At 42.2% G+C, this 23,119-nt stretch overlaps 1 protein-coding gene across 15 annotated transcripts in view; it reads right to left on the minus strand.

The window, feature by feature from the left end:
- The window catches only part of ZMYND11 (zinc finger MYND-type containing 11), a 159,406-nt gene that overhangs the window by 48,575 nt on the left and 87,712 nt on the right, over positions 1–23,119 (minus strand). For 14 of the 15 annotated variants that reach the window (XM_073334522.1, XM_073334521.1, XM_073334520.1 and 11 more), the window contains one exon: positions 2,387–2,546. In XM_073334522.1, the coding sequence (XP_073190623.1) occupies positions 2,387–2,546 (160 nt within the window). Of the gene's footprint in view, positions 1–2,386; positions 2,547–17,389; positions 17,408–23,119 lie in introns of those variants that run through there. The other variant, XM_073334518.1, reaches the window with a different exon arrangement.

Here is a 23,119-nt window from a genome sequence, read left to right on the forward strand (position 1 = left end):
TCCTTTCACAGAATAACCCAATCATTGACATAACATTATTAAGAAGAGCTTTACCAGAGTTTGTTATGTCAGTCTACTCGATAGAACAATTAGATTGATACAGATAAGCAAACTAATACTGCAGGTTATCAAACAAAACCTTTTGTCCATGCATAGTAGCTGTTACGTAATCTGTATGATTTGCTTTCTTATTATTACTACTACTAATAACTTAAAAAGTGATCAGTCCACATTATGCACTAAGGCTAACATGCTCTAACTTGATTGTCTCAGGTTAGGCACATCTATCCATGGTTAGGCACCTATATAAGAGGGAGGTGTGGATGCTTAGCATCTCTGAAGCTCAGATCATTTATTTGTGTTTTCATATAGATTTAGGTGCCTAAATTCAGGCCTAAAGTTTGTAAAACAGAATGGCTAAAATGACATATAAAGTAATTTTTTATATCTGGGAGTGAGTTTTCTTTGTTAACCCCTTGAAACAATTTTTCTTTACTGACTGTGTGTGTGATGCATAGTCAGTGGAAGTCTTTCCATTGACTTCAACAAGTTTTCCGTAAGTTTCTAAGGATATGTCCACACTGCAAAAAAAAGCCTGTGGCACCAAGTCTCAGAGCCCGGGTTAGCTGATTTACGCTTGCAGGGGTTGGGCTGTGCAGATAAAATTGCAGTGTAGATGTTTGGGCTCTGTCTGGAGTCTGGGCTCTGAGACTCCGCGAGGGGGAAGGGTCTCAGAGCCCGAGGTCCAGACCAAGCCCTAACGTCTACCCTGCAATTTTAGCACCCCACAATCCAAGGCCCATGAGCCTGGCTCAACTGACTGTGGCTGTGCTGTGAGTCTTCTATCGCCGTGCAGACATACTCTTAGAATCTGATAGTACAAGGCCTGAGTGCCCTCAGTTTCTAGTGAGGTCAGCGGAGTTTAGCATGTTAAGCCATTTACAGGATCTTCTGCTAAGACATTTCTGTTTGTCCAAGACATATTTTACTTCCTGTATTTGGAATGGAACAGAAATCAATATGGCTCTGTTTGTGTATAATTCCTCCAACACATATAGCTCCATTTCTTGCCAACATGGCTTCTATGAGCCCTCTGTAGGGCTTATCTTTACTGCTGAGTTAACTTGATTGTTGCCCTTAATTCAAGTCCCATCCACACACAAAACCCTTAACTCATGTTGGCTGACCTGTCAGGAGATATAAACTACAGCTCGAGTTAGCACAACCCATCAACTGCTAACACAAACACTCCGTGCTGCTAATCCAATCACTCTGGGCAGTCCCAGTGTTATTTTGCAGTGTGGCGACTCTCATTTGACTAACTCAAGTGTAAATAACTTGCCTTAACTCTGCAGTGAAGATAGCGCATCTGTATGAAACTCCAATGACCTGAGTTATTAATTCCAATGTTATGAGTTTGCATGAGGGGGCTTGCATGATTGGGTCCAGTTTTTGTTAATTAATTGTTGCTACTGAAGTAGCAGAAGTACCAGAATTGTTTGAATGACCCATGAAGACAGTGGCCATTGTGAGACTTTTAATAATTTTTTTAAGTTACTTCATTGTTAAGAAATAAAAAGAAAGGCATTCAGAATAACTGTTAGCAGCATGTCTCTCATATTTTGCACCTATATATTTACCATCCTCTCTTTAAAAACACAGCAATTTTTTAGGCAGGAAATTAGAAATGTTGTGAACAGCCAAGCTAGTCTTTCAACCTGATTAATTAGATTTAGTCACCGTATATATTTTCTGAACCAATTTTTGGAGGCTTATAGCTAAAAAAGTATACCACAATAGATTTCCAGACTGTTTGCAGACATCTGGTATAACACAGGTTTTGTTATTGTTGCATTATTTTTGGGGTTGGCTTGGGGGTATATAAATACAATTTTTCCTTGAAAAGAGCTAATTTTTCCCCCTCAGATTAAAACACCCTCAAATCAATGCTCTCCTTTTAAAATATAATCTTTTAAAAAAGATATATTCCTTTAAGGATCACTCTGGATATCTGAAGATGTCAGAGGAGTCAAAGTGACACCAGTAAGGTTTGGGTTGAGAATCTCCACATATGACCATAGGAGAGGTGAAGTTATGTCACAGAAAGGAGTAAATGAGCAAAACTGGGTAAAGCCACAGACAGTGTTCCATGGCAGCGGATCTAGAGCCCTACAAGGCAGGATTTCTATGGAACAGGGAGGATTTTAAAAAAAAATCTTTTCAGTGCAAGATTTAAATAATAAAACTGTGCTTATAAAACATCATTTCATTGTTCACAAGTAACATCAATAGATCATCTATAAATAACTGTTAATGGAAATTCAAATAGGCTCCATGTCAACATACCAGGAAACATGATTTAATTTCTTCTAGATATTATACTCACAATCTCATCTCCTGGCAACCAGTATCCTTCTTGTTCAATACCAGCTTTTGATCCCTTACATCCCACAGTCAGGGTTTCAACAATAAGACCATCCTTCACTGCTAAGCTCAACTGACGTGTGGTCTCTTTTGGATGCATACCATGGACTCGAGACATATACCTGCACACAAAGCACAAAAGAACTCCTTAAGTAATAGTCTTTCAATCTAAATATTACCAATCCCTTTTTTACAGTTGGGAGTAAAAAAATACACATTTTATTAACTGATTTAGGATCATAGCAGTTGCCAAGTTTTTTTTAACTTGTGCAATGTTACACCTCCTTCCAAACTCAGGTTGTTTCCCTAGTAGGTTCTCCACCGTGTAAGTGCTTAGAGGAGTCTGAGTGTAGTGGTATTGCAGAGGGATTTTCCGAAAAGATTCTCAAAGCTGACCACTAACCTGCCACTGGTACTTTTAGATACAGGATGAACTCTCTACCTTCAGTCCCAATCTAAGAGAGCATAGTGCTTTACACACTCTGAAACTGCTAGTTTCAACAATTTTACTCATACAGACCATAGTATAGAGTGCAGCTAGGAATATAACACAGTGCATTAATTAATCTGAAGGAGACAGGACAATCATGAACAATGAAATTCATGCACCAAACATGAAACCCCAAGAGCTTCCCCAGTTATGGTAATAACTTGTCTCTTTCCTGTGCTTGAGGTTGCCAACTTGGAATGGCCACTCTCAACTACACTGGCAAGAGCAAAGAATGTACAATAGGCTATTAGGCAATTAAGTCATCTGCAGACAGAAGAAACACTAGTTAGATTTGGTTTGGTATATGAAATGTTTGCCCAAGTGTAATTTGTTATTCCCAGGCAAAAACGATGTTAACGTGAAATAAAGTAAATGATTCTCCATTCACAACAAATGCAGTGCAAGAACATTACTAATTTTATTAAAAAAACCCACAAAGGTCCAAAATGATGTTTATGAGCCACTACTGTTTCTGGTCTGTGTGTAGAAGAAGAAGTGAGCAGCAGTCAAGTGAATGACTGAATTGTGCAGGGTCTGAGCTGTAATCAGTGGCAAATATCTGTTTTGTGTTTGTATTTTTCTAGCTATGTGTCTGTCACAGTTACACGGTTAGCTACACTTCTGTTCCCTTTCTGGTCTCTCTGAGTGTACCCCATAAGGTGCCTTCAACTAGCCTGTGGTGCAGTTCCGTAGTTCTCCCTCTCTTAGACCAAACTCTGGGCTACAGTGTCCAGTGCGTCAGTTGTGCTTACCGAGCAGGTCAGAGTGAGTTCTAGCACCTACAGTTCCTCCCTTTAGCAAGGTGTAACCAGTGCGAATTAGTGACAAAAGAGTCCTCAACACAAAATTATTGTTTATTTTAAACTGTGGGAACAAAGCACCTAGAGAAAAAGAATTTTAAAATAGTTGACATGCATGTCTGCCTTACCTAAAGGCTTACCATCCCTGATGGTAATCTAGGCAGGCCTAACTTCTTCAGATACCCCAGCGTCCCCGTGTCTCAGTCTCTTGGACCAATAAAAGATATCACTTCACTTACCTTGTCTCTAATATTCTTACAGTGACCATCCCAATAACTAGGTCAATATACAGCATTCATAAATTATTACAGAGCAGCTCCAATTCTGTCACAGAATCTACAGTGTTTGAGCTGACTAAGAACTGTGCACATCCAATTATTTTTGTTTCCCCAGGCTGTTTGTTCTTCTCATCCATCTGTTATGTCTTGTTTGTTAGGCTGAAAACTCTTGAGGCAGAGATTCTTTGTACAGTGTCTAGCATAGGGGTTCTCAAACTTCATTGCATTGCAACCCCCTTCTGACAACAAAAGTTACTACACAACCCCAGGAGGGGGGACCAAAGCCTGAGCTTTGTGTGGGGGCAACGCCGAAGCCTGACCCCTGCTACCCCTGGTGGGGGCTTCGACCCTGGGTAGTGGGGCTTGGGCTTTGGCTTCGGGCCCAGACCCCAACAAGTCTAACACCAGCCCTGGCGACCCCATTAAAACAGGGTTATAACCCACTTTGGGGTCCTGACTCACAGTTTGAGAACCGTTGGTCTAGCACAACGGGGGTCCAAGCCTGATTGGCCTTTAGGTGGTACTATTATATTAATATCAATGAATAATAAAGTTTTGGTCCATATTGAATTTATGGTCAAAGGGCCAGATCCTGTGTGGCTTTATGACCCCAGCCTCTTCTACCCTACACTACTTGACAACATATGTCCAAGCTCAGGGGGGAACGGAGCAGGGGGAGAGGGAAGGGATGCAGGAGCCAGTCATGACAGCTCTGAATCTTCTATATGCTAGGTGAATTCCCATATGGCCAAATGGGCATGGCTTTCTGGTTCCTCTGTACTGTCACAGGAACAGGTACCCACAAGAGAATCTGGTTCAAATATCTTATTTGTAATAACAAAACCCAGTCTTTTGCAAACTTAAGCCACAGGACCTTGGAACTTGTTTTGTCACTTTATACTGTTTTAATTTTCTTTTTATTTGGTAGAAGACTACAACTGGAAGAGTTATTAGAGCTGCCTGAATAATCCAAAAACTCAGGTGGCTGACCAAGTTACCAAATGCATTTGGACCACTGCTGTGCTTTTTCCTTTTTCTCTGTGTGTCCATTTTTAATCTTTCCAAGTCTCATAAGGTCATAAAGTTTAAGGCCAGAAGGTATCACCAGATCATCTTATCCGACCTCCTGTGTAGTAAAGTCTCTTCTCAGTCTGTCTCTTCTTTCTGTGTATCTTTCTCTTTACTTCTGTTCTCTTCTTTGCAATTCACTCTGGTTCTTTGCTGTGTGCATCTTAGGCCTGGTCTACACTCGGGGGCTGGGGGGGGAAAGAATAACGTAGCTGAAGTCAACGTATTTAGATCTACTCACCGTGCTGTCCTCACTGCGGTAAGTCGATGGCTGACGCTCCCCCGTCGACTCTGCCTGCGCCTCTCGCTCCGGTAGAGTACCGGAGTCGACAGGAGAGCGCTTGGGGGTTGATTTATTGCGTCTAGATTGGACTAGACACGATAAATCGACCCCCGCTGGATCGATCGCTGCTCACCGATCCGGCAGGTAGTATAGACAAGCCCTCACCCTTTTGCTTCTTCAAGACTAAGGTATACAGCTCAAGAATAAGAGTAGTATTGTGTTTCTGCACCAAAGTCAATAACCACTTAAACACGGAGGACAAGATCCTCAGCTACCATAAATCAGTGGAGCTCCACTGAGCCAATGGAGATATGTCAATTTTCAGCAGCTGAAGATCTGTCTGTGATGACACTGGACAGTAATGTTAAATACTGTGATCCAGGTTTCCAGTACACTATCACTAGCCCAGAATTACTTTATAAAGAGGTATAAAGAGCTAAATGCCTTAAAACTGAGTTAAGGATAAATGTGATTCTTTAAATACTCATGTCCACACATGCATGTGAGTGAGTACACACACAGCTTATTTAAAATGTTATTTCTAATTTGTGAAATTTGTTGACACATATTTATACTTTTACCTGATACTCTCACCTCCCCTATCAGACACCCAGCATGTTCAATTCTGATGTCTGTGACTCTTCTGGCCTTCTTAATAAAATAATAATAATGTCATCTAGCTCTTATATAACACTTTTCATCACTATCTTCATTTTACAGATGGGGAAACTGAGGCCTAAAGACTTTCCTAAGGTCACACACAGCAGGCCAACAGCAGAGCTGGGAACAGAACCCAAATCTCCTGAGTCTCCATCCCGTGTGCTATCCACTAGGCAATGCTGCCTTTTAGATCTATATATGTTGCTACACATCAAAGCACTGAACATTACCTAATGAAATCCTTGTAATGTCTGTTTGAATTAGGTTGGCCACCAACGTAAAGCAAGCCTTATTTTGGATGGGTGAGAAAATAGCATGGAGACAAAGTTAAATCCCTAAGACCAGCTATAATCAGTTAAGATGCTGAATCAACGTATTTCAAAAAGAGGCAACGTGTGCGGTAGAGAAATAAGCACAGGACTGGGTATCTTTGGCTATCCCTTGATGCGGGGATGATGTCTGCCACGGTGGTTCATTGGTGGGTCTTTAAGTGTCTGAGGAGCCCAATTTGTGCCCTGCAGATTTTCTCACAGAAGCGACAGGTGTAATCTTGGAGGAGACATAGTTGTTGGCTGGACTGTTGTGCCCTTTCTTTCCTCCTTTGTCTTTGTCTCATGAGCACCTCTGTTCTCCTCAAAGTGAGCTGTGGCTTGGTGTATCGTGTGGCGCAACTGTGTTCTGTTCGGCGCTGAGCCCTCGTAGTTTGTTGGGTTGATACCTTCCTTTTTAAGGTGTACTTTTGAAGCGCTTCCGCTGTCCTCCATGAGCCCTTCTTCCCTGACTTAACTGAAAGGAGTACTTGCTTCAGAAGGCAAGTGTCACGTACACAGTGGCCAGCCCAGTGGGTTGGTGTTTCATGACCTGCACTTCTATACTGCTGATGCTGGCTGCAGAGAGAACGCTGATGTTAGTGCGTTGGTTTTCCCAGCTGATCCTGAGAACCCTCCTGAGGCAGTGCTGTTGGAACCACTCCAGCCGCTTGAGATGTCATCTGTAGGTTACTCACACCCATAGAGAAGGATGGGGATGACAATTGCCTTGTAAACCAAGATCTTGGTGCCTGTTTGCAGATCCCTATCAATGAAGACTCATTTGAGTAGTCTTCCAAAGGATGTGCTGACACAGCGAATCCTGTATTCAATTTTTGTGTCACTGCTGGCTGTTTGGGAGAGGTAGCTGCCAAGGTATAGAAAATGATCCACGTTTTCCAGGGGTTCTCTGATGATGGTGATTTGTGGAGTATGAAGAGTAGTTTGTGCAGATGAGGGCTGGTAGAATACCCTGGCTTTCCCAGCAGTGATAGGCACCTGCAAAAAGGTTTAGGGTAGTTTGCAGGCTCTGCGCGTGCAAGAATGACAGTTACTGCATATGGAAGGTCAGTGATGCCAATTCTTGTGATCTTAGATTTTGTTTGGAGACATCAGAGATTGAGGAGTTGACCATCCATACAGTACTAAATCCCGATTTCATCAGGAAGATGGTCACAGATGAGAATTAGGATCACGGCAAGGTAAATGGAAAAGAGTGTTGGAGCAATGACACAGCCTTGCTTGACACCAGTGTGAATGATGAATGGTTTGGTTTCTGAGCCATTGCACAGAATGGTGGCAGTCATCCCATCACAGAGTAGTCTGATGATGGAAATGAATTTCTGTGGACAGTCAAACCTACACAGCACCTTCCATAGAGCATCACGACTGACAGAGTCAAAGGCCTTGGTTAGATCGATGAATGCATTGAACAGTTCCTGGTGTTGCTCTCTGCACTTCTCCTGAATCTGTCATGCCACGAAGATCGTGTCAGTTGCGGTCCTCTCTGATGGACCACAACCATGTCATGATGGAGAGGCTTGCATGGGCTAAAGACCCTTGGAGCTACATCGTCCAGAGCTTTCATATTCCTGATAGGGTCCCTCTTGGTGAGCAGGTCTGAGGCAAGGCTCCTGACTAACCGCGGTCCAAACTTCACAAGATCCCAACGGTGGATCAGGTGCATATAGAGGACCTTTTAGTACTCTGCGTCTGTGAAGGCGGATGAGGGATGCAGCAGGAAGGAGGTGCCCTGGTTGTCTTGGATCTCCTTGCCACTAGGTCAGGGTTTTCCTCCTGTCAAGTCACATGTGGTCACCGCCCATGCACCAGTCTCCACACGTTAAAAGATTTCATGCGCAGGCCTCTGCCAAAGGGCTCACACCCGCACAAAGCCCTGCACTGGGGAAGACAGGAGTGGCGGTGAAGACAGGAGCAGTGATTTCTGGGAATAGTCACAAATCTGCAACTTCATGGCTGAAACAAGAGATACAAGACAATGAATTTCACCACCTGGAATGGCCACACCCTTATGGACTCTCAGCACAGTGAATGCCCAGAAAGAAGAACTGCCATAACTGCCAGAGAACTGGCAAGACTCAACATTGATATTGCAGCGAATTGGGGCGATGAGGGCCAATTAAAAGAGGATGGAGGTGGCTACACCTTCTTTTGGAAAGGAAAGCCACCTGAAGAGAGACGCATTCACGGGATTGGCTTTGCCATCAAAAATAACATCGCCAGTTGGCTTCTGGAGCTTCCCATGGCGATCAACGATCATCTCATGACTCTTCGGCTCAAGCTCAGCAACAGCTAATATGCCACAGTCATCAGTGCATAAGCCCCAACACTTGATGATGATGAAGACAACAAGGAGCAGTTTTATCGTGCTCTCGATGCAGTGCTCACAGCCACATCTAAGGCAGACAAACTGAAATCTCTGAAGAGGATCAATGCCAGAGTCGGATGGGACCCCCAACTCTGGAGTGGCACAACAGCAAAGAAGGGTGGCAAATGTAAACCCAATGATCTTCTCCTCCTCAGCAAATGTGTGGAGCATGACCTGAAAATACACAAATACCATCTTTAGGCAGAGTAACAAATTTAAGACCACCTGGAAACATCTTCGGTTCAAACACTGGCACCTCCTTGACTATATTATAGTCAGAGCCCGAGATTACACCAATGTCCGTATAACATGAACCATGAGAGGTATAGATCACTGTTGGACACACCATCCATGAGTAAGATCAATCATGTACCTGCAGCTCGCTTCACCACACCACAAACACCCCAAAACTAAGCAAAAGTGGTATAACATCAAAGCACTTCAAGATCAAGTCAGCTGCAAGACGTTCCAGCAATACCAGTCTGAGAAACTCTCTAACTTGCCCGATAACATCACTGACATTCAAGAGCACTGGGATCATCTTAAAAATGAATGTACTGAAACTACAGGATATTCCACTCATCAGCACCAGAACTGGTTGGACAAAAACAAGGAAATCCTAGCATTAATTCAAAAGAAAAGAATTGCATTCTGTAACTGGCAAAATGAGTCCTCTAACCAACGAAAACATGAGGCTTATCACTGCTCAAAGCCGAAGTCCAAAGGAGGCTATGTGACATCAAAAATAAGCGGTAGCAAGAGAAGGCTTCTGAGGTCCAGGGTTTCGTAGATCAAGATGACATGATCAGCTTCTTTCAGGCAACAAAAGCTATATATGGGCCATCTCCAAAGGCCCAACCCCCTTACGTTCCCAGGATGGCTCCACCCTCTTCAAGGACAATGCGGTCACTGAACAATGCTGGAAGCAACACTTTGAGAGCCTACTACACTGCGAATCCATGGTCTCTGAAGACACCACTGAGTCTATTCCACAATGGTCAGCAATAGAACACCTTGCTGATCCTCCATCTTTTGAGGGAGTCCAGTATGCCATTATCCAGACAAAAAAATTACAAAACAACGGGCCCAGATTGCAGTCCATCTGTGGTTTTTAAAACTGGTGGAACAATGCTCCAGCGCAAACTTTGCCAACTCCTTGACAAAATCTGGACCTGTGAAGAAATTCCACGCCAACATTGTTACAATATTCAAGAAACGGGACAAATCTTTGTGCGGGAACTAGAAGTACTGCCCTCCTCTTCAGTGTAGGGAAGATCCTTGCCTGCATCTTATTAAACTGCCTTCTCCCCCTTGCTGAGGAACTCCTGCTCAAATCACAGTGTGGCTTCAGGCCATCCCAAGGCCCTGGGTATCACACATTCTTAAATACCAAGCCCTGCTCTACCTTGGACTTCCTGCATGGCTATGGGCAAGCCACTTCTCCCTCATTTTTTCCAGCTGTAAAAGGGGAATAAGAAATCCTACCTCGCAGAGGTTTTTTGATTAATGAACTAATATTCATATGGTGCTTTGAAGATCTAAAGCACTAGCAACCTCCAAGTTTTGTTGTTGTTGTATTTTTAAAGAGAGCACTCTCAGTATTCATATGAGAGCATATGTGCCCATGGAAAATATTTTACTCAGAAATGTGGATATTAGTAGAAAAGTCTGGACAAAAAAATCCTTATTTATATCAAAGCATGTACAAATGTACATAACCACAAATTTAGAGAGATTATAAAGCAATTCTGCAAGTTCTGGGAGGGAGTCCGGTCCTCTTCAGCTAGGACTAAAATATGCAGCCACGAGGAGTCAGATTTGAATCAGAAAAGATGATGGCTCTTGAACAGTCAAACATGACAGCCTGATAGGAGATGAGAAGAACACTAGAAATGTGCAGAAGTGAAACACTATCCTTCACAAGCATGATGTTGGGAGTCCTAACTACTTCATCCAATCTATTACTGAGGCAAGGAGAAAATACTGTTCAAATGCCTAATGCCCAAATGATATTAATAATCCTGGAAGTCAGATTCTTCTGCTAGCAATGGATGCACAGAAACAGCTGGCACCAAGAAGTTAAGAGATTAAGAAGTGAGATGAAGCAATCCCTGATTGCTGCTTTCAACAAAGAGCTGATTAGCCTTACCTTGAGAGTTGAAGATATACCGGTCAGTTATGTTCTTGTCCAGTTCTCCATTCATCAGCAGGTTGGGAAGCATAATACACACCCCAAAGTTGTTATGTAGTCAGCCCAGAGAAGTAAAGCAAATACGCTTTCAGATTGGTGAGAATACGGCAGGGAGACAAAGTAAAATCCCCTAAATCACCAAACCGGCCCTAATAATTTAGGAGGTTCGAGCAACCCTTTTGAAATATAATTTATCTGTGCAAAGGGGAGTTAGTGCTAATCCTCACTAGATAAAATGAGTGTCTGTCTGATGTAAAGAGGAGGTTCATCCAGATAACCTGTCTGCTAAATTCCAAATTTAGCCAGATAGGGTTGCTGCCTTCAGGACAAAGAGAAAATAACTGAGGAATCTTACTTAGGCTGCTGCTCAATAGTACAGTATTTATAGCTCAGCTTTCTCAGTGTTTCTCCATCTGTAAACTGCACTGAGATTAGTGTAGGAGAATATAGCAGGATTACAATATTTGCAATAAACGTTTAAGATTCTATAACAGGTAATGTTTTCAATAACTGCAATGATCTTACCCTTTGCCTTAGACATAAATTACAGACACACCTTTGTTTATCAGTATCAAGAAAATTGAGCTTTGAAATTCCATAAAATACAAATCTGTTCACATTAAGAAACCAGTAGAAACCAAATAAATGCATATGCACAAGAAGCTGACCAAAATGGCCTTATTAATAGTGAGTGCCACTTTGGAGGGAGCTGTCGATTGGAGAACGACCAGGAGCTTGTATGTGGGATCCTGAACCTCCTCCAGCAGGTTCTGGAGGGTGTCTGCGATCCTCCTTGGCAGCTCTTAGTACTGCTTATGAAGAAGAAGAGGCCTTCAGCTGATCTGGCAGTACCACCTGCTTTGGTTGCTCTGACTTCTCTTGTTCCTCTCCCTGCTCCAGGGGCAGTTCTTCTGGTATTCTTTGACGAGAGCAATACCGCCGGTGTTCAAAGTGTAGGACTCTACAGTAGGGGTCCCATGCACTTCAGTAAGGTCAGTGGGTGGGATCACAGTAATAAAGGGCAGATCCCATGGTGGGTACCATTGATCCTTTGACATTACGTAAGAGTCCCATGAATCTCGGAATCCCCAAATAGCTCTGGAGGCCGCATCTGGGTTGACATGCAAAAGATGAACCATCAGTGGAACCAGAGGTACTGGCTCCTGCTCCTCTTCAGAATAAGAGTCATCAAACTCGAAGGGTGAAGCCATCAGTACTGGCTACCTTTTGATGACTTGGCCAGAGGGTAACCAGATGAATAGATCCCTGACAGTGTCAGGGCATCCACAGGTCTGCTAGTGCTTGAGATCAGTGAGTGATACGTGAACAGTGCAGTGATGTCTCTCACTAGTACCAAGTCCGACAGGATTGGTGACTCCAGATCTGTGTAAATTGCCATATCTTTGAGAAGGGCATACCGAGTTCTGGCAAGACTCTTTAGTACTGGATCCGTTGGTGCAGGCACAGGTATGGCTGCCTTGGCACAGAGTGGAACTGTTGGTGAAAAAGGGGATCAGTCCTTACTGTCCTTAACCGGTTTTGAGGACAGTTTCAGAGCACTAGACACTCCCACTATCGCCGGTGCTGTCCAATGATCACAAGATTTCCAGATGGGCCAATTCTGGGGAGTGGAGTCTCATTTAGCCCTGAGGGGAGGGAGGAAGCAGCCCTCTTTTTAGCAGACTTATGGGACATTTTGTCTGTCTTCCTGTGAGGGTGCTTCTCCTTACCCTCATTGTGCCTCTTTTTATATGAGGCCTTAAGCCTGCTGGAGCGTTCCATCGGTGCCTGAGGGGCACTGCTCGGAGGATCCAGCCAACATGGTGGGGAGCAGAAAGGCACTGGGTCCAACCAAGGCCTCCTGGAGAGCTTCTTTAGGTGCTTGCAAAGTCTGGACTCCCGGGTCTGCCTAGTACAGGGGGAAAGGAGTAGCAGATGTCACATGTTGATGGGATGTGTGACTCTCCCAGGAAGTAAAGGCAGCTCATGCACAGGTTGCTTACCAGGAAGACCTGAAGGCACTTGAGGCAAGGCTTGAAGTCTGGAACTTTGGGGATAAATGCCCCAAACGTTGGAGGGGCCCCACACCCAATGCCAGCTAACTAAACTATGACTATTAACACTAATTATAAAAACTACAAAGAATTAAAACTAATTAACTCTACACGTTTTTACAGGAACAATGGATCTAGGAAGCTAGAAGACACGGACAAAGGGGGGTTCCACCCTAGACTGCAAGTGGCAGAAAAGAAACTGGAGAAAAAGACAGTTCATACTGTCCCTTATGCCCCCAGTCTGCAGCACAGCAAGGCAAGGGGTACAGGTGCAGACCAACCGACACTGCTACTGAAGAATTTTCAGACGCAGGCATGCAAAGCAAATGCACACCCACAGTGAATAACCATAGGGACCAGCATTCTAAGAAGAAAGGGCCAACAGTCACAATACACACTATTTACTCCACTGTGCTGTACAAAACACAAAAGTGAAGAAAGGCCCTTCTCCAAAGAGCTTACAATCCATGGCCAAAATGCCGCAACTGGATCTAAGTAGACAGATTCTTGTCTCTGTGAGGAGCCCCCTTGAAGACAGTGGGCACAGCATCTGCCTGTGCGGCCGCAATCAGAGGAACATGGCCTCCAAGACACACACAGAGAAGACATGGTGTACAGCAGTACTCAGAAGCGGAAGTTAACATGGACACTGCAATGAATGTTAATCTCATTTTTTCTGGCCATCATGTAAGAAATGAGGTTTTTGGAGTGATCTCAATAATCAGAGGGTGGATCATTATATTCTAGCAAGAGGTGCAACAGAAAGACCAAAACTAGACACACAGAAGGACAGGAAATAACGGAGGCACCACTGTGGTGGTAAATGATGACTTTTTGGTGGTGAACACTGCATTTTGGTCTGTCCTTACAACATAGTTTGTTCTTTAGGGAAGCTGAGGCGCCACCTGCTCTGCATCCCCATGTGTAGGAAGGGAAGTGACAGTCTTCTGCTGATAGTTCTCCACCCACTCAGGGCCTGGCAATGCAGTTAGCATGGGAGGAGGGGGGCTCCGTACATTCCTCTGCTTCAGCGTGCCGTTAGGCTCACGATGGAGCCCTGAAAAAATAAGGCAGGTCCTATTAAAGTCAGTTGAAAGAGTGCCATTATCTTCAATGGGAGTTGGACTGAGTCTCTAGATACTAATGATACGTACCTAAAAATGTCTTAGATTCTAGGGACAGACCTTAATTTATATCTCAAAATGAAAGCAATGGGAAGTGAAAGGGAAAGTGGAACCTCTCCCAGAAATCCATGGGAAAATGATTTTCATACTAAAAGGAATAGCATAATACAACTGTTATTCAGTTTCTTATTCATATTCTTATTCTTATATTATACCCATCACTATGATATCAGGGGTCCTAGAATTGGGATGAGGAAAGGTAGTTTGCTTTAAATCCACCACCTTACAGGAGTTTTGTTAAGAATATATTGCCCAGCCCTAACAGAAGTAAAAATGTAAGAGATGGACTTTTTTTAATAAATATGTTTAGATAACACTATTTAAGAGCTTAAATCATTTAGGCCCAAACTTGGGAATCAGTGGACAAGCCAGATAGCAAAGCTATTCCCTAGTGATCTCTGCAGAAAACCAGAAGAGGAACAATCTCTCTCCTCCATGATGCTTGCAGTTGTGCTTCAAGGCACCCCATTCAAGAGATACCTACTTCCTGTGCAGATCCCCTCCATATATCCCACTCCCTCAGAGAGCAGTACCACATCAGGGATCTGACTCTCACAAAATACATGGATAGACTTAGACGTTACAAATAAATACTTTCCAAAACAACATATTTGAAAATCATCCCTTTTTTCCTTATCTATCAGGACCTGAATGCTAGACTGAGACTTGATGACATTGCACACATACAAAAAAGTACAGATAGCTGAATTCTTTATACTGTTCTACGAGTGTGATGGCAGAAAAAACTTCTTTCAGTTTGTTCTGTATTCTGTTTGGATTAAATTCAGCAAGTCCGTATAATACACTGGATAGTCTTGCTTTCATTAATTAAAGTCTAAAATTGAAGAAACTGTTAACTGCTTTTTGCAAAAATGAACTTTTTATACTTTAACAAACACAAGTATGGACATTACAGGTTACCTTCTTAGAAAAATATCATGGGAACTAGGATTGTCAAACTCCACACAATATTTACAAACATTACCCTTAAGAGTATTTAAATAGGACCTGGTCATTTGTTTTTAGTGTCTTAAGCAATGAACAAAAACATTGAGGATTATACTTTGCATAGTAACAAGTACTGTAGAAAGAATTTAAGATGAGTTTGCATTCATTAGCAAGTATCTACCAGGGAGAAGCACTGCTGTTTTCAATAACTGTTTGTTTGTACTGCTAGTGATAATAATCTTATCCACCAATCATAGTCATGCTCAGTTCATGCTCAGCGATTACTTCACATGCCATACCAACAAAAAGCAGCCAGCTCTGGGATGAAATGTGGAAATCATTCTGCAACACCAGTACTGCACAACAGAGTGCTTAGGAGAGGAATTATCCAGTGGAAACTGCAGGGGCAATCTAGATAGGAAGAAGCTATCAAATGGAACTAATTCTTGCAAAAAGAATGGTGAGATCTTTGTGTGGTTTACCACTGATATCTAATCCAAAGAAAATCACACCAGATTATTGCTCTTCATCTCTAGCTCCTTTGCTCTGCTTCCTAGGTGCAAAAGAACTAGACAACTTCCCTACCAAAGTAATTGCGGATTCCTCCAGAATGGAGGAACCCCCACTAGCACAGCAAGTTACAACATCCATTCTCCCCCTCGCCCCTCCCGCCCCAGACAGGGTGTATTTTGGGGCTTGGCGAGGGCATGGCTGGAGTGCCCTTGTGCTCCATCAATCCTTGCCTCTGTAATGGCCCTCCACCCTAGGTCCTGCATCAATCTTAATTCAACTAGACTGAGGATCTCACATGTCATCTGCATCAATTTAATGTCCCATAATACCTGGCTGGGCATTGGTTTCAATACAGACTTAACTTAACTCTTCTTTGTAAATCACCAATACCACTGCATACAGAACCTAGGTTTTCCTGTGATGTTTTTCATTAAGCGGCTAAGTTAATGTGATTCAACAAGATCACTGTCCAATGTCATTTGGCTGCAAATATGGACCTGTATAAAGACAACATGGAAGGAAAAGTATCTTAATCTATAGATGTTAAATGCCAGGGTGATATTTTAACCAGGGCTATTAACAATTTAAGACTTTTAACTCTTCTAGCACCCACATTAACTGCAGCCAGTTTCTTCACATCACCTTCCAGCAGGGGATCACAACCTCTCTCCTCCTAGTGCAACTCAAATAAATTTCTCCCATGCCTGTTTCCATCTCCCTTAGGATCAAAGATAGATTTATTTTTCTCAGAGGTGTCTGAAAGTGACTGTTAATAGGAACTGTTGACACAACCAAACCTAGGCATTTTACATTTTATGTTGCTTAGGGTAGAACATAAAGATGAAATCACAAATAAAATTAATGTTAAGCAGAACATAAACCAGCTAGACTAAAGCATTATGAAAAGTGTAGCTGTCTAGACTTTAAACCAAATTACGGGGAATACTGTTTAAACAAGATGAAACATTTCCATCATAGAAAGATCTTTGTGCCGGCCAGCTGATGCCAGCCTGTCAGTGTTCTTCAGAGGTCCAGCAAGATGTGAGAGTTCAGCTTAACTACTCCCTTCTCTCATAGTCTTATGTGTCTCTGTGAGCCCAGATGTTAAGAATCTTCATTATTATGTTGAATATTGCCTCACTCTTTAATCCAGACATTAATATACCACCATAATTTTGTGCAAAGTTACAATGCAAAATTGATTAGACTTAATATCACTTTTTTCAGCTAGTTTTTAAATTTTCCTTCTATTAATTTGCACTGGTTTATAGCTCTGCATTTCAAAAGCCTTTCAAATTTTCAACCTGAGTGAGTCATATACACAAATAATATAAAAACTATCAACATAAAAACCAATTAATCAGTCCAAGAAAGACTAACACTCTGGTGCCTATAAATATACTTATTTGCAATGCATTTCTATGTGTTTACATATAAAATGAAGAAATATTATAAATTACTAATTTGAAATTTTACCTTCGTATCAGATTTTTGTACAAATGACCAGTTTCTTATATATTTATATATTCTTATATAGAGAGTTTTCTTATATATTTCTTTGCTTTATGAGTATACTGATCTTTAAACTAACTAACTGAATGCTCACAAAAGCATAAAGGACATTTTTGTTCTTCCTAGGGTGGTCTAACACTGAATATTTACAAGATTTAGGGCTTCTAGTTTCAAGAAGTGTATGTACAAAGTTTAGTCTACTATAAAAAACAGTGCTAGGAGAACAGGAAAAACATTTTCTGAGCCAAAGGCACCAACTACAATATTATCAATTTCATGCAGCTTACCTTAGGAAAAATAAAGTAATGTAGGAAAGGGGATTGATTTAACAAGATCAGAGAAAAACAGCACCTTATTCTTGTCTCTGTAACAGAAAGAGTTCATGGCTGTTAAAGAGAGATTCAAACACAGGGTTTTCCTTAGGCTTGGTCTACACTACCAACTTACGTTGGTATAACTACTGTCTTAACCCGCAGCGTAGACAGTGCTATGTCAACAAGAAAAGTGCTCACGTCGACATAACTCCCGCCTCTCAGGGAGATGGAGTACCTACACCGACAAAAGAATCTCTCCCGTTGGCGTAGGTAGCATCTTCACTAAGCGCTGCAGTGCTGTTAAGTGTCGACTAGCCCTTAGTATCATCTCTTCATTGTGTGTTTCTGTGATTGGGGCAATAATGTTCTGGTTCTCTCTGTGTAATGCTCACATCACACACCTTTGTTGGACTGTACAGAACACAGAAGTGCTTTTTACACTATGTGTTATGGAAAATACTTCATGATACTATTTCCCCTTTCCTTTTCACCTGCCAAAATTTCAGGTTTCCATAACTTGCTTCATCACCTTACCTATTCTGTCAGGTTGGAATTCACCATGGTTTGATATCAAATGCTAGATCTTGAAAGAGCTCCCTTTCAACAACTGATATATGCCTTTCTGCTGCTATGGTTAAAAATACACCAAGAAGAACAGTAAAGAAAGACATGAGAAATGATCTAATAACACCAGCCAGAAGTAAACTAATGCAATAATTGTACTATATTCCTCTGGATAGCAAGATACCTTATCTCAAACAGCAGTTTTCAGATAAACCTACTCATAACTAATAGTAAGACAAAAGACATTTTGAGAAGAACAATCTGACAAAGGAAAAGAAATTGAAATAGCAACAAAATGATAATTTCAGTCAAAAAATTTCAGACACAGATAACAGGATTACCTGGTCATAAATTCAAAGATAATCTGCTTTCTTAATCATTGTTATTACTTTCTATTGTTTATGTATAAGTAATGAGTTGTGATATGAAGAACGCTAGGGAGATTTACATTTTCATCAAAGCCAGAGATGCCATCAGCAGTGACAGTCAGATTTTCTAAATGGTTTCTGATCCTGAAGCAAGCACATAGTAAGCAAACCAGATGTTCTGGTTTAAGTGAGATCATCTTAAGTTTTGAAGCACTATCTTGTCATTCCATTATATATATGCTCATTCATCCCATTTTGAGGCCATTCCCTACCAGTTCAGTCTGCTTGTCCCTCAGCTTGCTTAATCAGCACTCCTAGAAATGTGCCTTCTGGGGAAACTCAGCCCAGGAACTGGACAGCTCAACAAAAGGAGATCTGTCACTGTTAATTGCCCTTAGCGTGTGGAGAAACTTCACAGAATGATATTCAGAGAAGAACACACACACACACACACCCGCTTTCAGAGCTAATTATGGAATGGGAGGGGCACACACACAATCTAAAACTGCAGCTGACTCAACCTCATTTTGGTAATCAGAAAATCTCAAGTCAATAAAGTAGAATTTCATATCTAGTAATTCTTTTCTGTGATATCATCCCATCAGGTACACTCTGCCATGTACCTAACAAACATAGTACCCTTAGAAGGACAGAGTTTTGACACCCTCTATAGGATTAATGCCTCCCCTCTTCTCAGGGTACATCTACACTACAGCCAGGATCGACACTCTGAGATTGATCGACCGGCGGTCGATTTAGTCGGTCTAGTGTACACCCGCCAAATTAACATCAGATCGCTCTCCAGTCGACCCCGTACTCTACCCCCAACAAGAAGAGTAAGGTAAGTCGACAAGAGAGTTTCTCCCATTGACCCCCCCCAAGGTGTAGACCCCACGGTAACACGAAATAAGGTACACTGACTCCAACTACATTATTCATGTAGCTGGAGTTGCGTAGCATAGGTCGACTTACCGTGGTAGTGTAGACACAGCCTCAGAGATTCAACTGAGCTGTAACTTAAATCAAAATAGAACTTAACAAAAACAACCCCACAGAACTAAAACAGATCTGACAAGGCCAAGGTGGGTATCTACATCAGTAGAAGTGAACCACAGAAAAGTGTTACCACACAAGAAATTCTCCTTTCAATGACTTGGTTCTATGATCAGTATAGACTGATATCATCCTTCAGTCAACAGTCAGAAAGGAGTTACCACACAAGAAATACAGACTGATATTTGTATTTCTTTGCAAGATGCAGACTGATATCATCTGAGCAACATATCCCCAACCAAAAGGCAGAGAAACACAGAGAGGGAAATCAACATGCTAGGTGCTATACAGAGCCATCAGGGTAGTAGGATTAAGAGAACCCAATTCTGCCTCCCGTCATTAAAAATTCAACAAAAAAAGACAGATTCAACTAACAAACTGGTGGAACTGGAAAGGAACTTTACTGAAACCACAGGCTTCCATCGCTCACTGCCTGGGGCAGTCCACAACAGCCCTAGCCAAATTAACTTTATATCCAAGTGAGGGGAGGTCTCCTACCTTGTTGTCCTCTGCAAACATTGGGCCTTTTCAGGATCTTCAACTAGGATGATGGAGTTTTGCGATTTTCAATATTCAATGGAATGGTGGAGGTAAATATTAATAGCCTCTACATATCAAAGAAAAGCATAGCTTCTCTATCTGCACTCTAGCACTCTGGGCAATGGCGCAGTTTCACAGATAAAGGAAAGGGTACAGAGAAAGGCAACAAAAATGATTAACGGTACAGAACAGCTTCCATATGAGGAAAGATTAAAAAGACTGGACTATTCAACTTGGAAAAGAGATGACTAAGGGGGGATATGATAAAATCATGAATGGTGTGGAGAAAGTGAACAGAGAACTGTTACCTACCCCTTCACATAACATAAGAACCAGGGATCATCCAATGAAATTAATAGACAGAAGTTTTAAAACAAACATAAGAACAGCCATACTGGGTCAGACCAATGGTCCATCTAGACCAGTATGCTGTCTTCCAACAGTGGCCAATGCCAGATGCTTCAGAGGGAATGAACAGAATAGTTAATCATCAAGTGATCCACCCATCACGCATTCTCAGCTTCTGGCAAACAGAAGCTAGAGACGCTTCAGAGCATGGTTTTGCATTCCTGCCCATCCTGGACAATAGCCATTGATGGACCTATCCTCCATGAACTTATTTTGTTATTTTTGGACCCTGTTATAGTCTTGGCCTTCACAATATCCTCTGGCAAAGAGTTCCATAGGCTGACTGTGCATTGTGTGAAGAAGTACTTCTCTTTGTTTGTTTTAAACCTGCTGCCTAATAATTATGTGTTATGAGGAGTAAATAACACTTCCTTATTTACTTTCTCCACACCAGTCATGATTTTATAGACCTCTATCATATCCCCCCTTACGCATCTCTTTTCCAAGCTGAAAAGTCCCACTTTTATTAATCTTTCCTCATATGGAAGATGTTCCATACCCCTAATCATTTCGTTGCCCTTTTCTGTACCATTTCCAATTCCAATATTTTTTTTTTGAGATAGGGCGAACATATCTGCACGCAGTATTCAAGATGTGGGCACACTATGGATTTATATAGACACAATATGATATTTTCTGTCTTATTATCTATCCCTTTCCTAATGATTCCCAACATTCTGTTAGCTTTTTTGACTGCCACTGCACATTGAGCTGGAAGTATATAAGTACTTCACGCAACACACAGTTAACCTGTGGAATTCATTACGCGGGGAAGCTGTGAAGGCAAAGAACTACAACTGGATTAAAAAAATTAAATAAGCTCATGGAGGATAAGTCCATCAATAGCTATTAGCCAAGGTGGTCAGGGATGCAACCCCATGCTCTGCGTGTCCCTAAGCCTCTGACTGCCAGATGGTAGGACTCGATGACAGTGAATGGATCACTTGGTAATTTCCCTGTTCTGTTCATTCCCTCTGAAGCATCTGGCATTGGCCACTGTTGGAAGACAGGATACTGGACTAGATGAACCATTATGGCTGTTCTTATGGGATGGAGATTAGGGTAAGGCCCACAGCTATTGGGTTTGAAGCAGGAATTAACGCAGGGCAGTCCTATGGGCTATTTTATGCATGAGGCCAGACTAGATGATCAGTTATGGCCTTAAAAATACATCAGTCTACTTTATTAGAGAAATACAAGGAAAGACCAGTGAGAGAGCAGCCAGCTCCACTATTTCACAGGCCGGGAGATTCCTTCTAAAGGACCACCACCTTCCAGGATGTTAGGGGAAGGATGACAGAGTTGAAAAGCTCAAAGGAAGTAAATTGTGTGAGCCCAACACTAATTTTGGCTCCAGTGTGGGAAAGTAGAACTGGCCGGGGGAAAAACAGACAGCAGCTTCAGAAAACCAAGACACCAAGGGAGAAGCACAGAGCACATGATGTCAGTACCAGCGCCCTGGCAGGCCAGGCCTGTATCACATCATCCCTTGAAAAAGCTCAGAATAAAGGGAAAGAAACATTCTTAGCTTGCTCACCGCATCTGAGCTTGATGTAAAGAAGACTGCCCACAGCCTCTTTTCTTCTGGGCAACAGCAAGATGTAGACAACCTGGTGTAAAAGACCAAGTTCCTAGAACATCACTTGGTCAGGAGCCACAATGATAGACTGAGTTGATCTGGGAGAGGTGAAGGTCTCTTGTGACACAAGGCAGGAGAGAAAGGTTAGAAGGACTGATGATTCTCAAGTCACCAGTTACAAATCCACAAAACTACACCCTTCTTGGCCAGTTGAGCAGGTGTGCTTTGTCTTGTAAAGGAACCTCAGATTGGTAGAGAGGGGGTGATGTCGGGGAACACACATACTAGGATGTAACTCCATTAACTGGAGATGTTGCCCTGTGCTACTGTCCTTGGGTCTTGGACTACGCAACGTAAGTTCGTTGTTTTCTGGGTTTTCCTGACCAAAATACATCTCTGATTGCCAGGACCAAATCTCTAGATCAGAGATGGAAGAGGCAAGCCTTTTCCCTTAGAATCCATTTGGTGGGATGCATTTTGTCTGAGTCAATAGGCTGCTGGATTCAGCTATTTCAGTATTTGTGGGGTGCTGAGGGGAAAAGAACAGTTGTAGGGCCTCCTGTACCTATTTTACTCTTTGAGTGTTATAATCAGTTGACTTAGGCAACTACTGCTATGTTTTCAATATAAAGGAAAATATGATAGTGAAAACAAAACTGATATAAGATTACCAGAGCCATTTTCACCGTTTGAAACTCTAGGGCACTGATGTCTTTGACAATTTCACCTGTTTTGTTGTCCAGTGTTCCTGCTCAGAAACTCAGTGATCAGTTACCTTCCTCCAGGACGTGACTTCCTACTTCTCGAGATATAAACAGAAGCCCTAGAACTGGCTATTCCTTGCACAATGAAGTACGCTGTCCTGCCTTTGACTTAGTATCTGATACTGGTTGTGCCTATGCTTCTGTGACATTTGAGTCAGTCCATCTGAACATTATAGCCCTATGATGTTAAGTCCTTGTCTGGTTAAAAATAGTCTTTGGTTAACCCTGGAATATAACTCCACTGATTCGAAATCCTCCAAACTGGGGGAAAACGAACTGGCACAAGTCCTGACTCTCTGAACCTTTTCTCAGGAAGGAATGACATTTTGGAAGCCGATGACTTGCCTAATCAGGTAGTTCTTCTGAAGAGACACTCTGGGGGGAGTCTTGAGGTCCTGGTTCAAGCACTAAAGTCATATCTGCTTTT

Source organism: Lepidochelys kempii, chromosome 2 (assembly GCF_965140265.1).
Source record: "Lepidochelys kempii isolate rLepKem1 chromosome 2, rLepKem1.hap2, whole genome shotgun sequence".
NCBI lineage: Eukaryota > Metazoa > Chordata > Testudines > Cheloniidae > Lepidochelys > Lepidochelys kempii.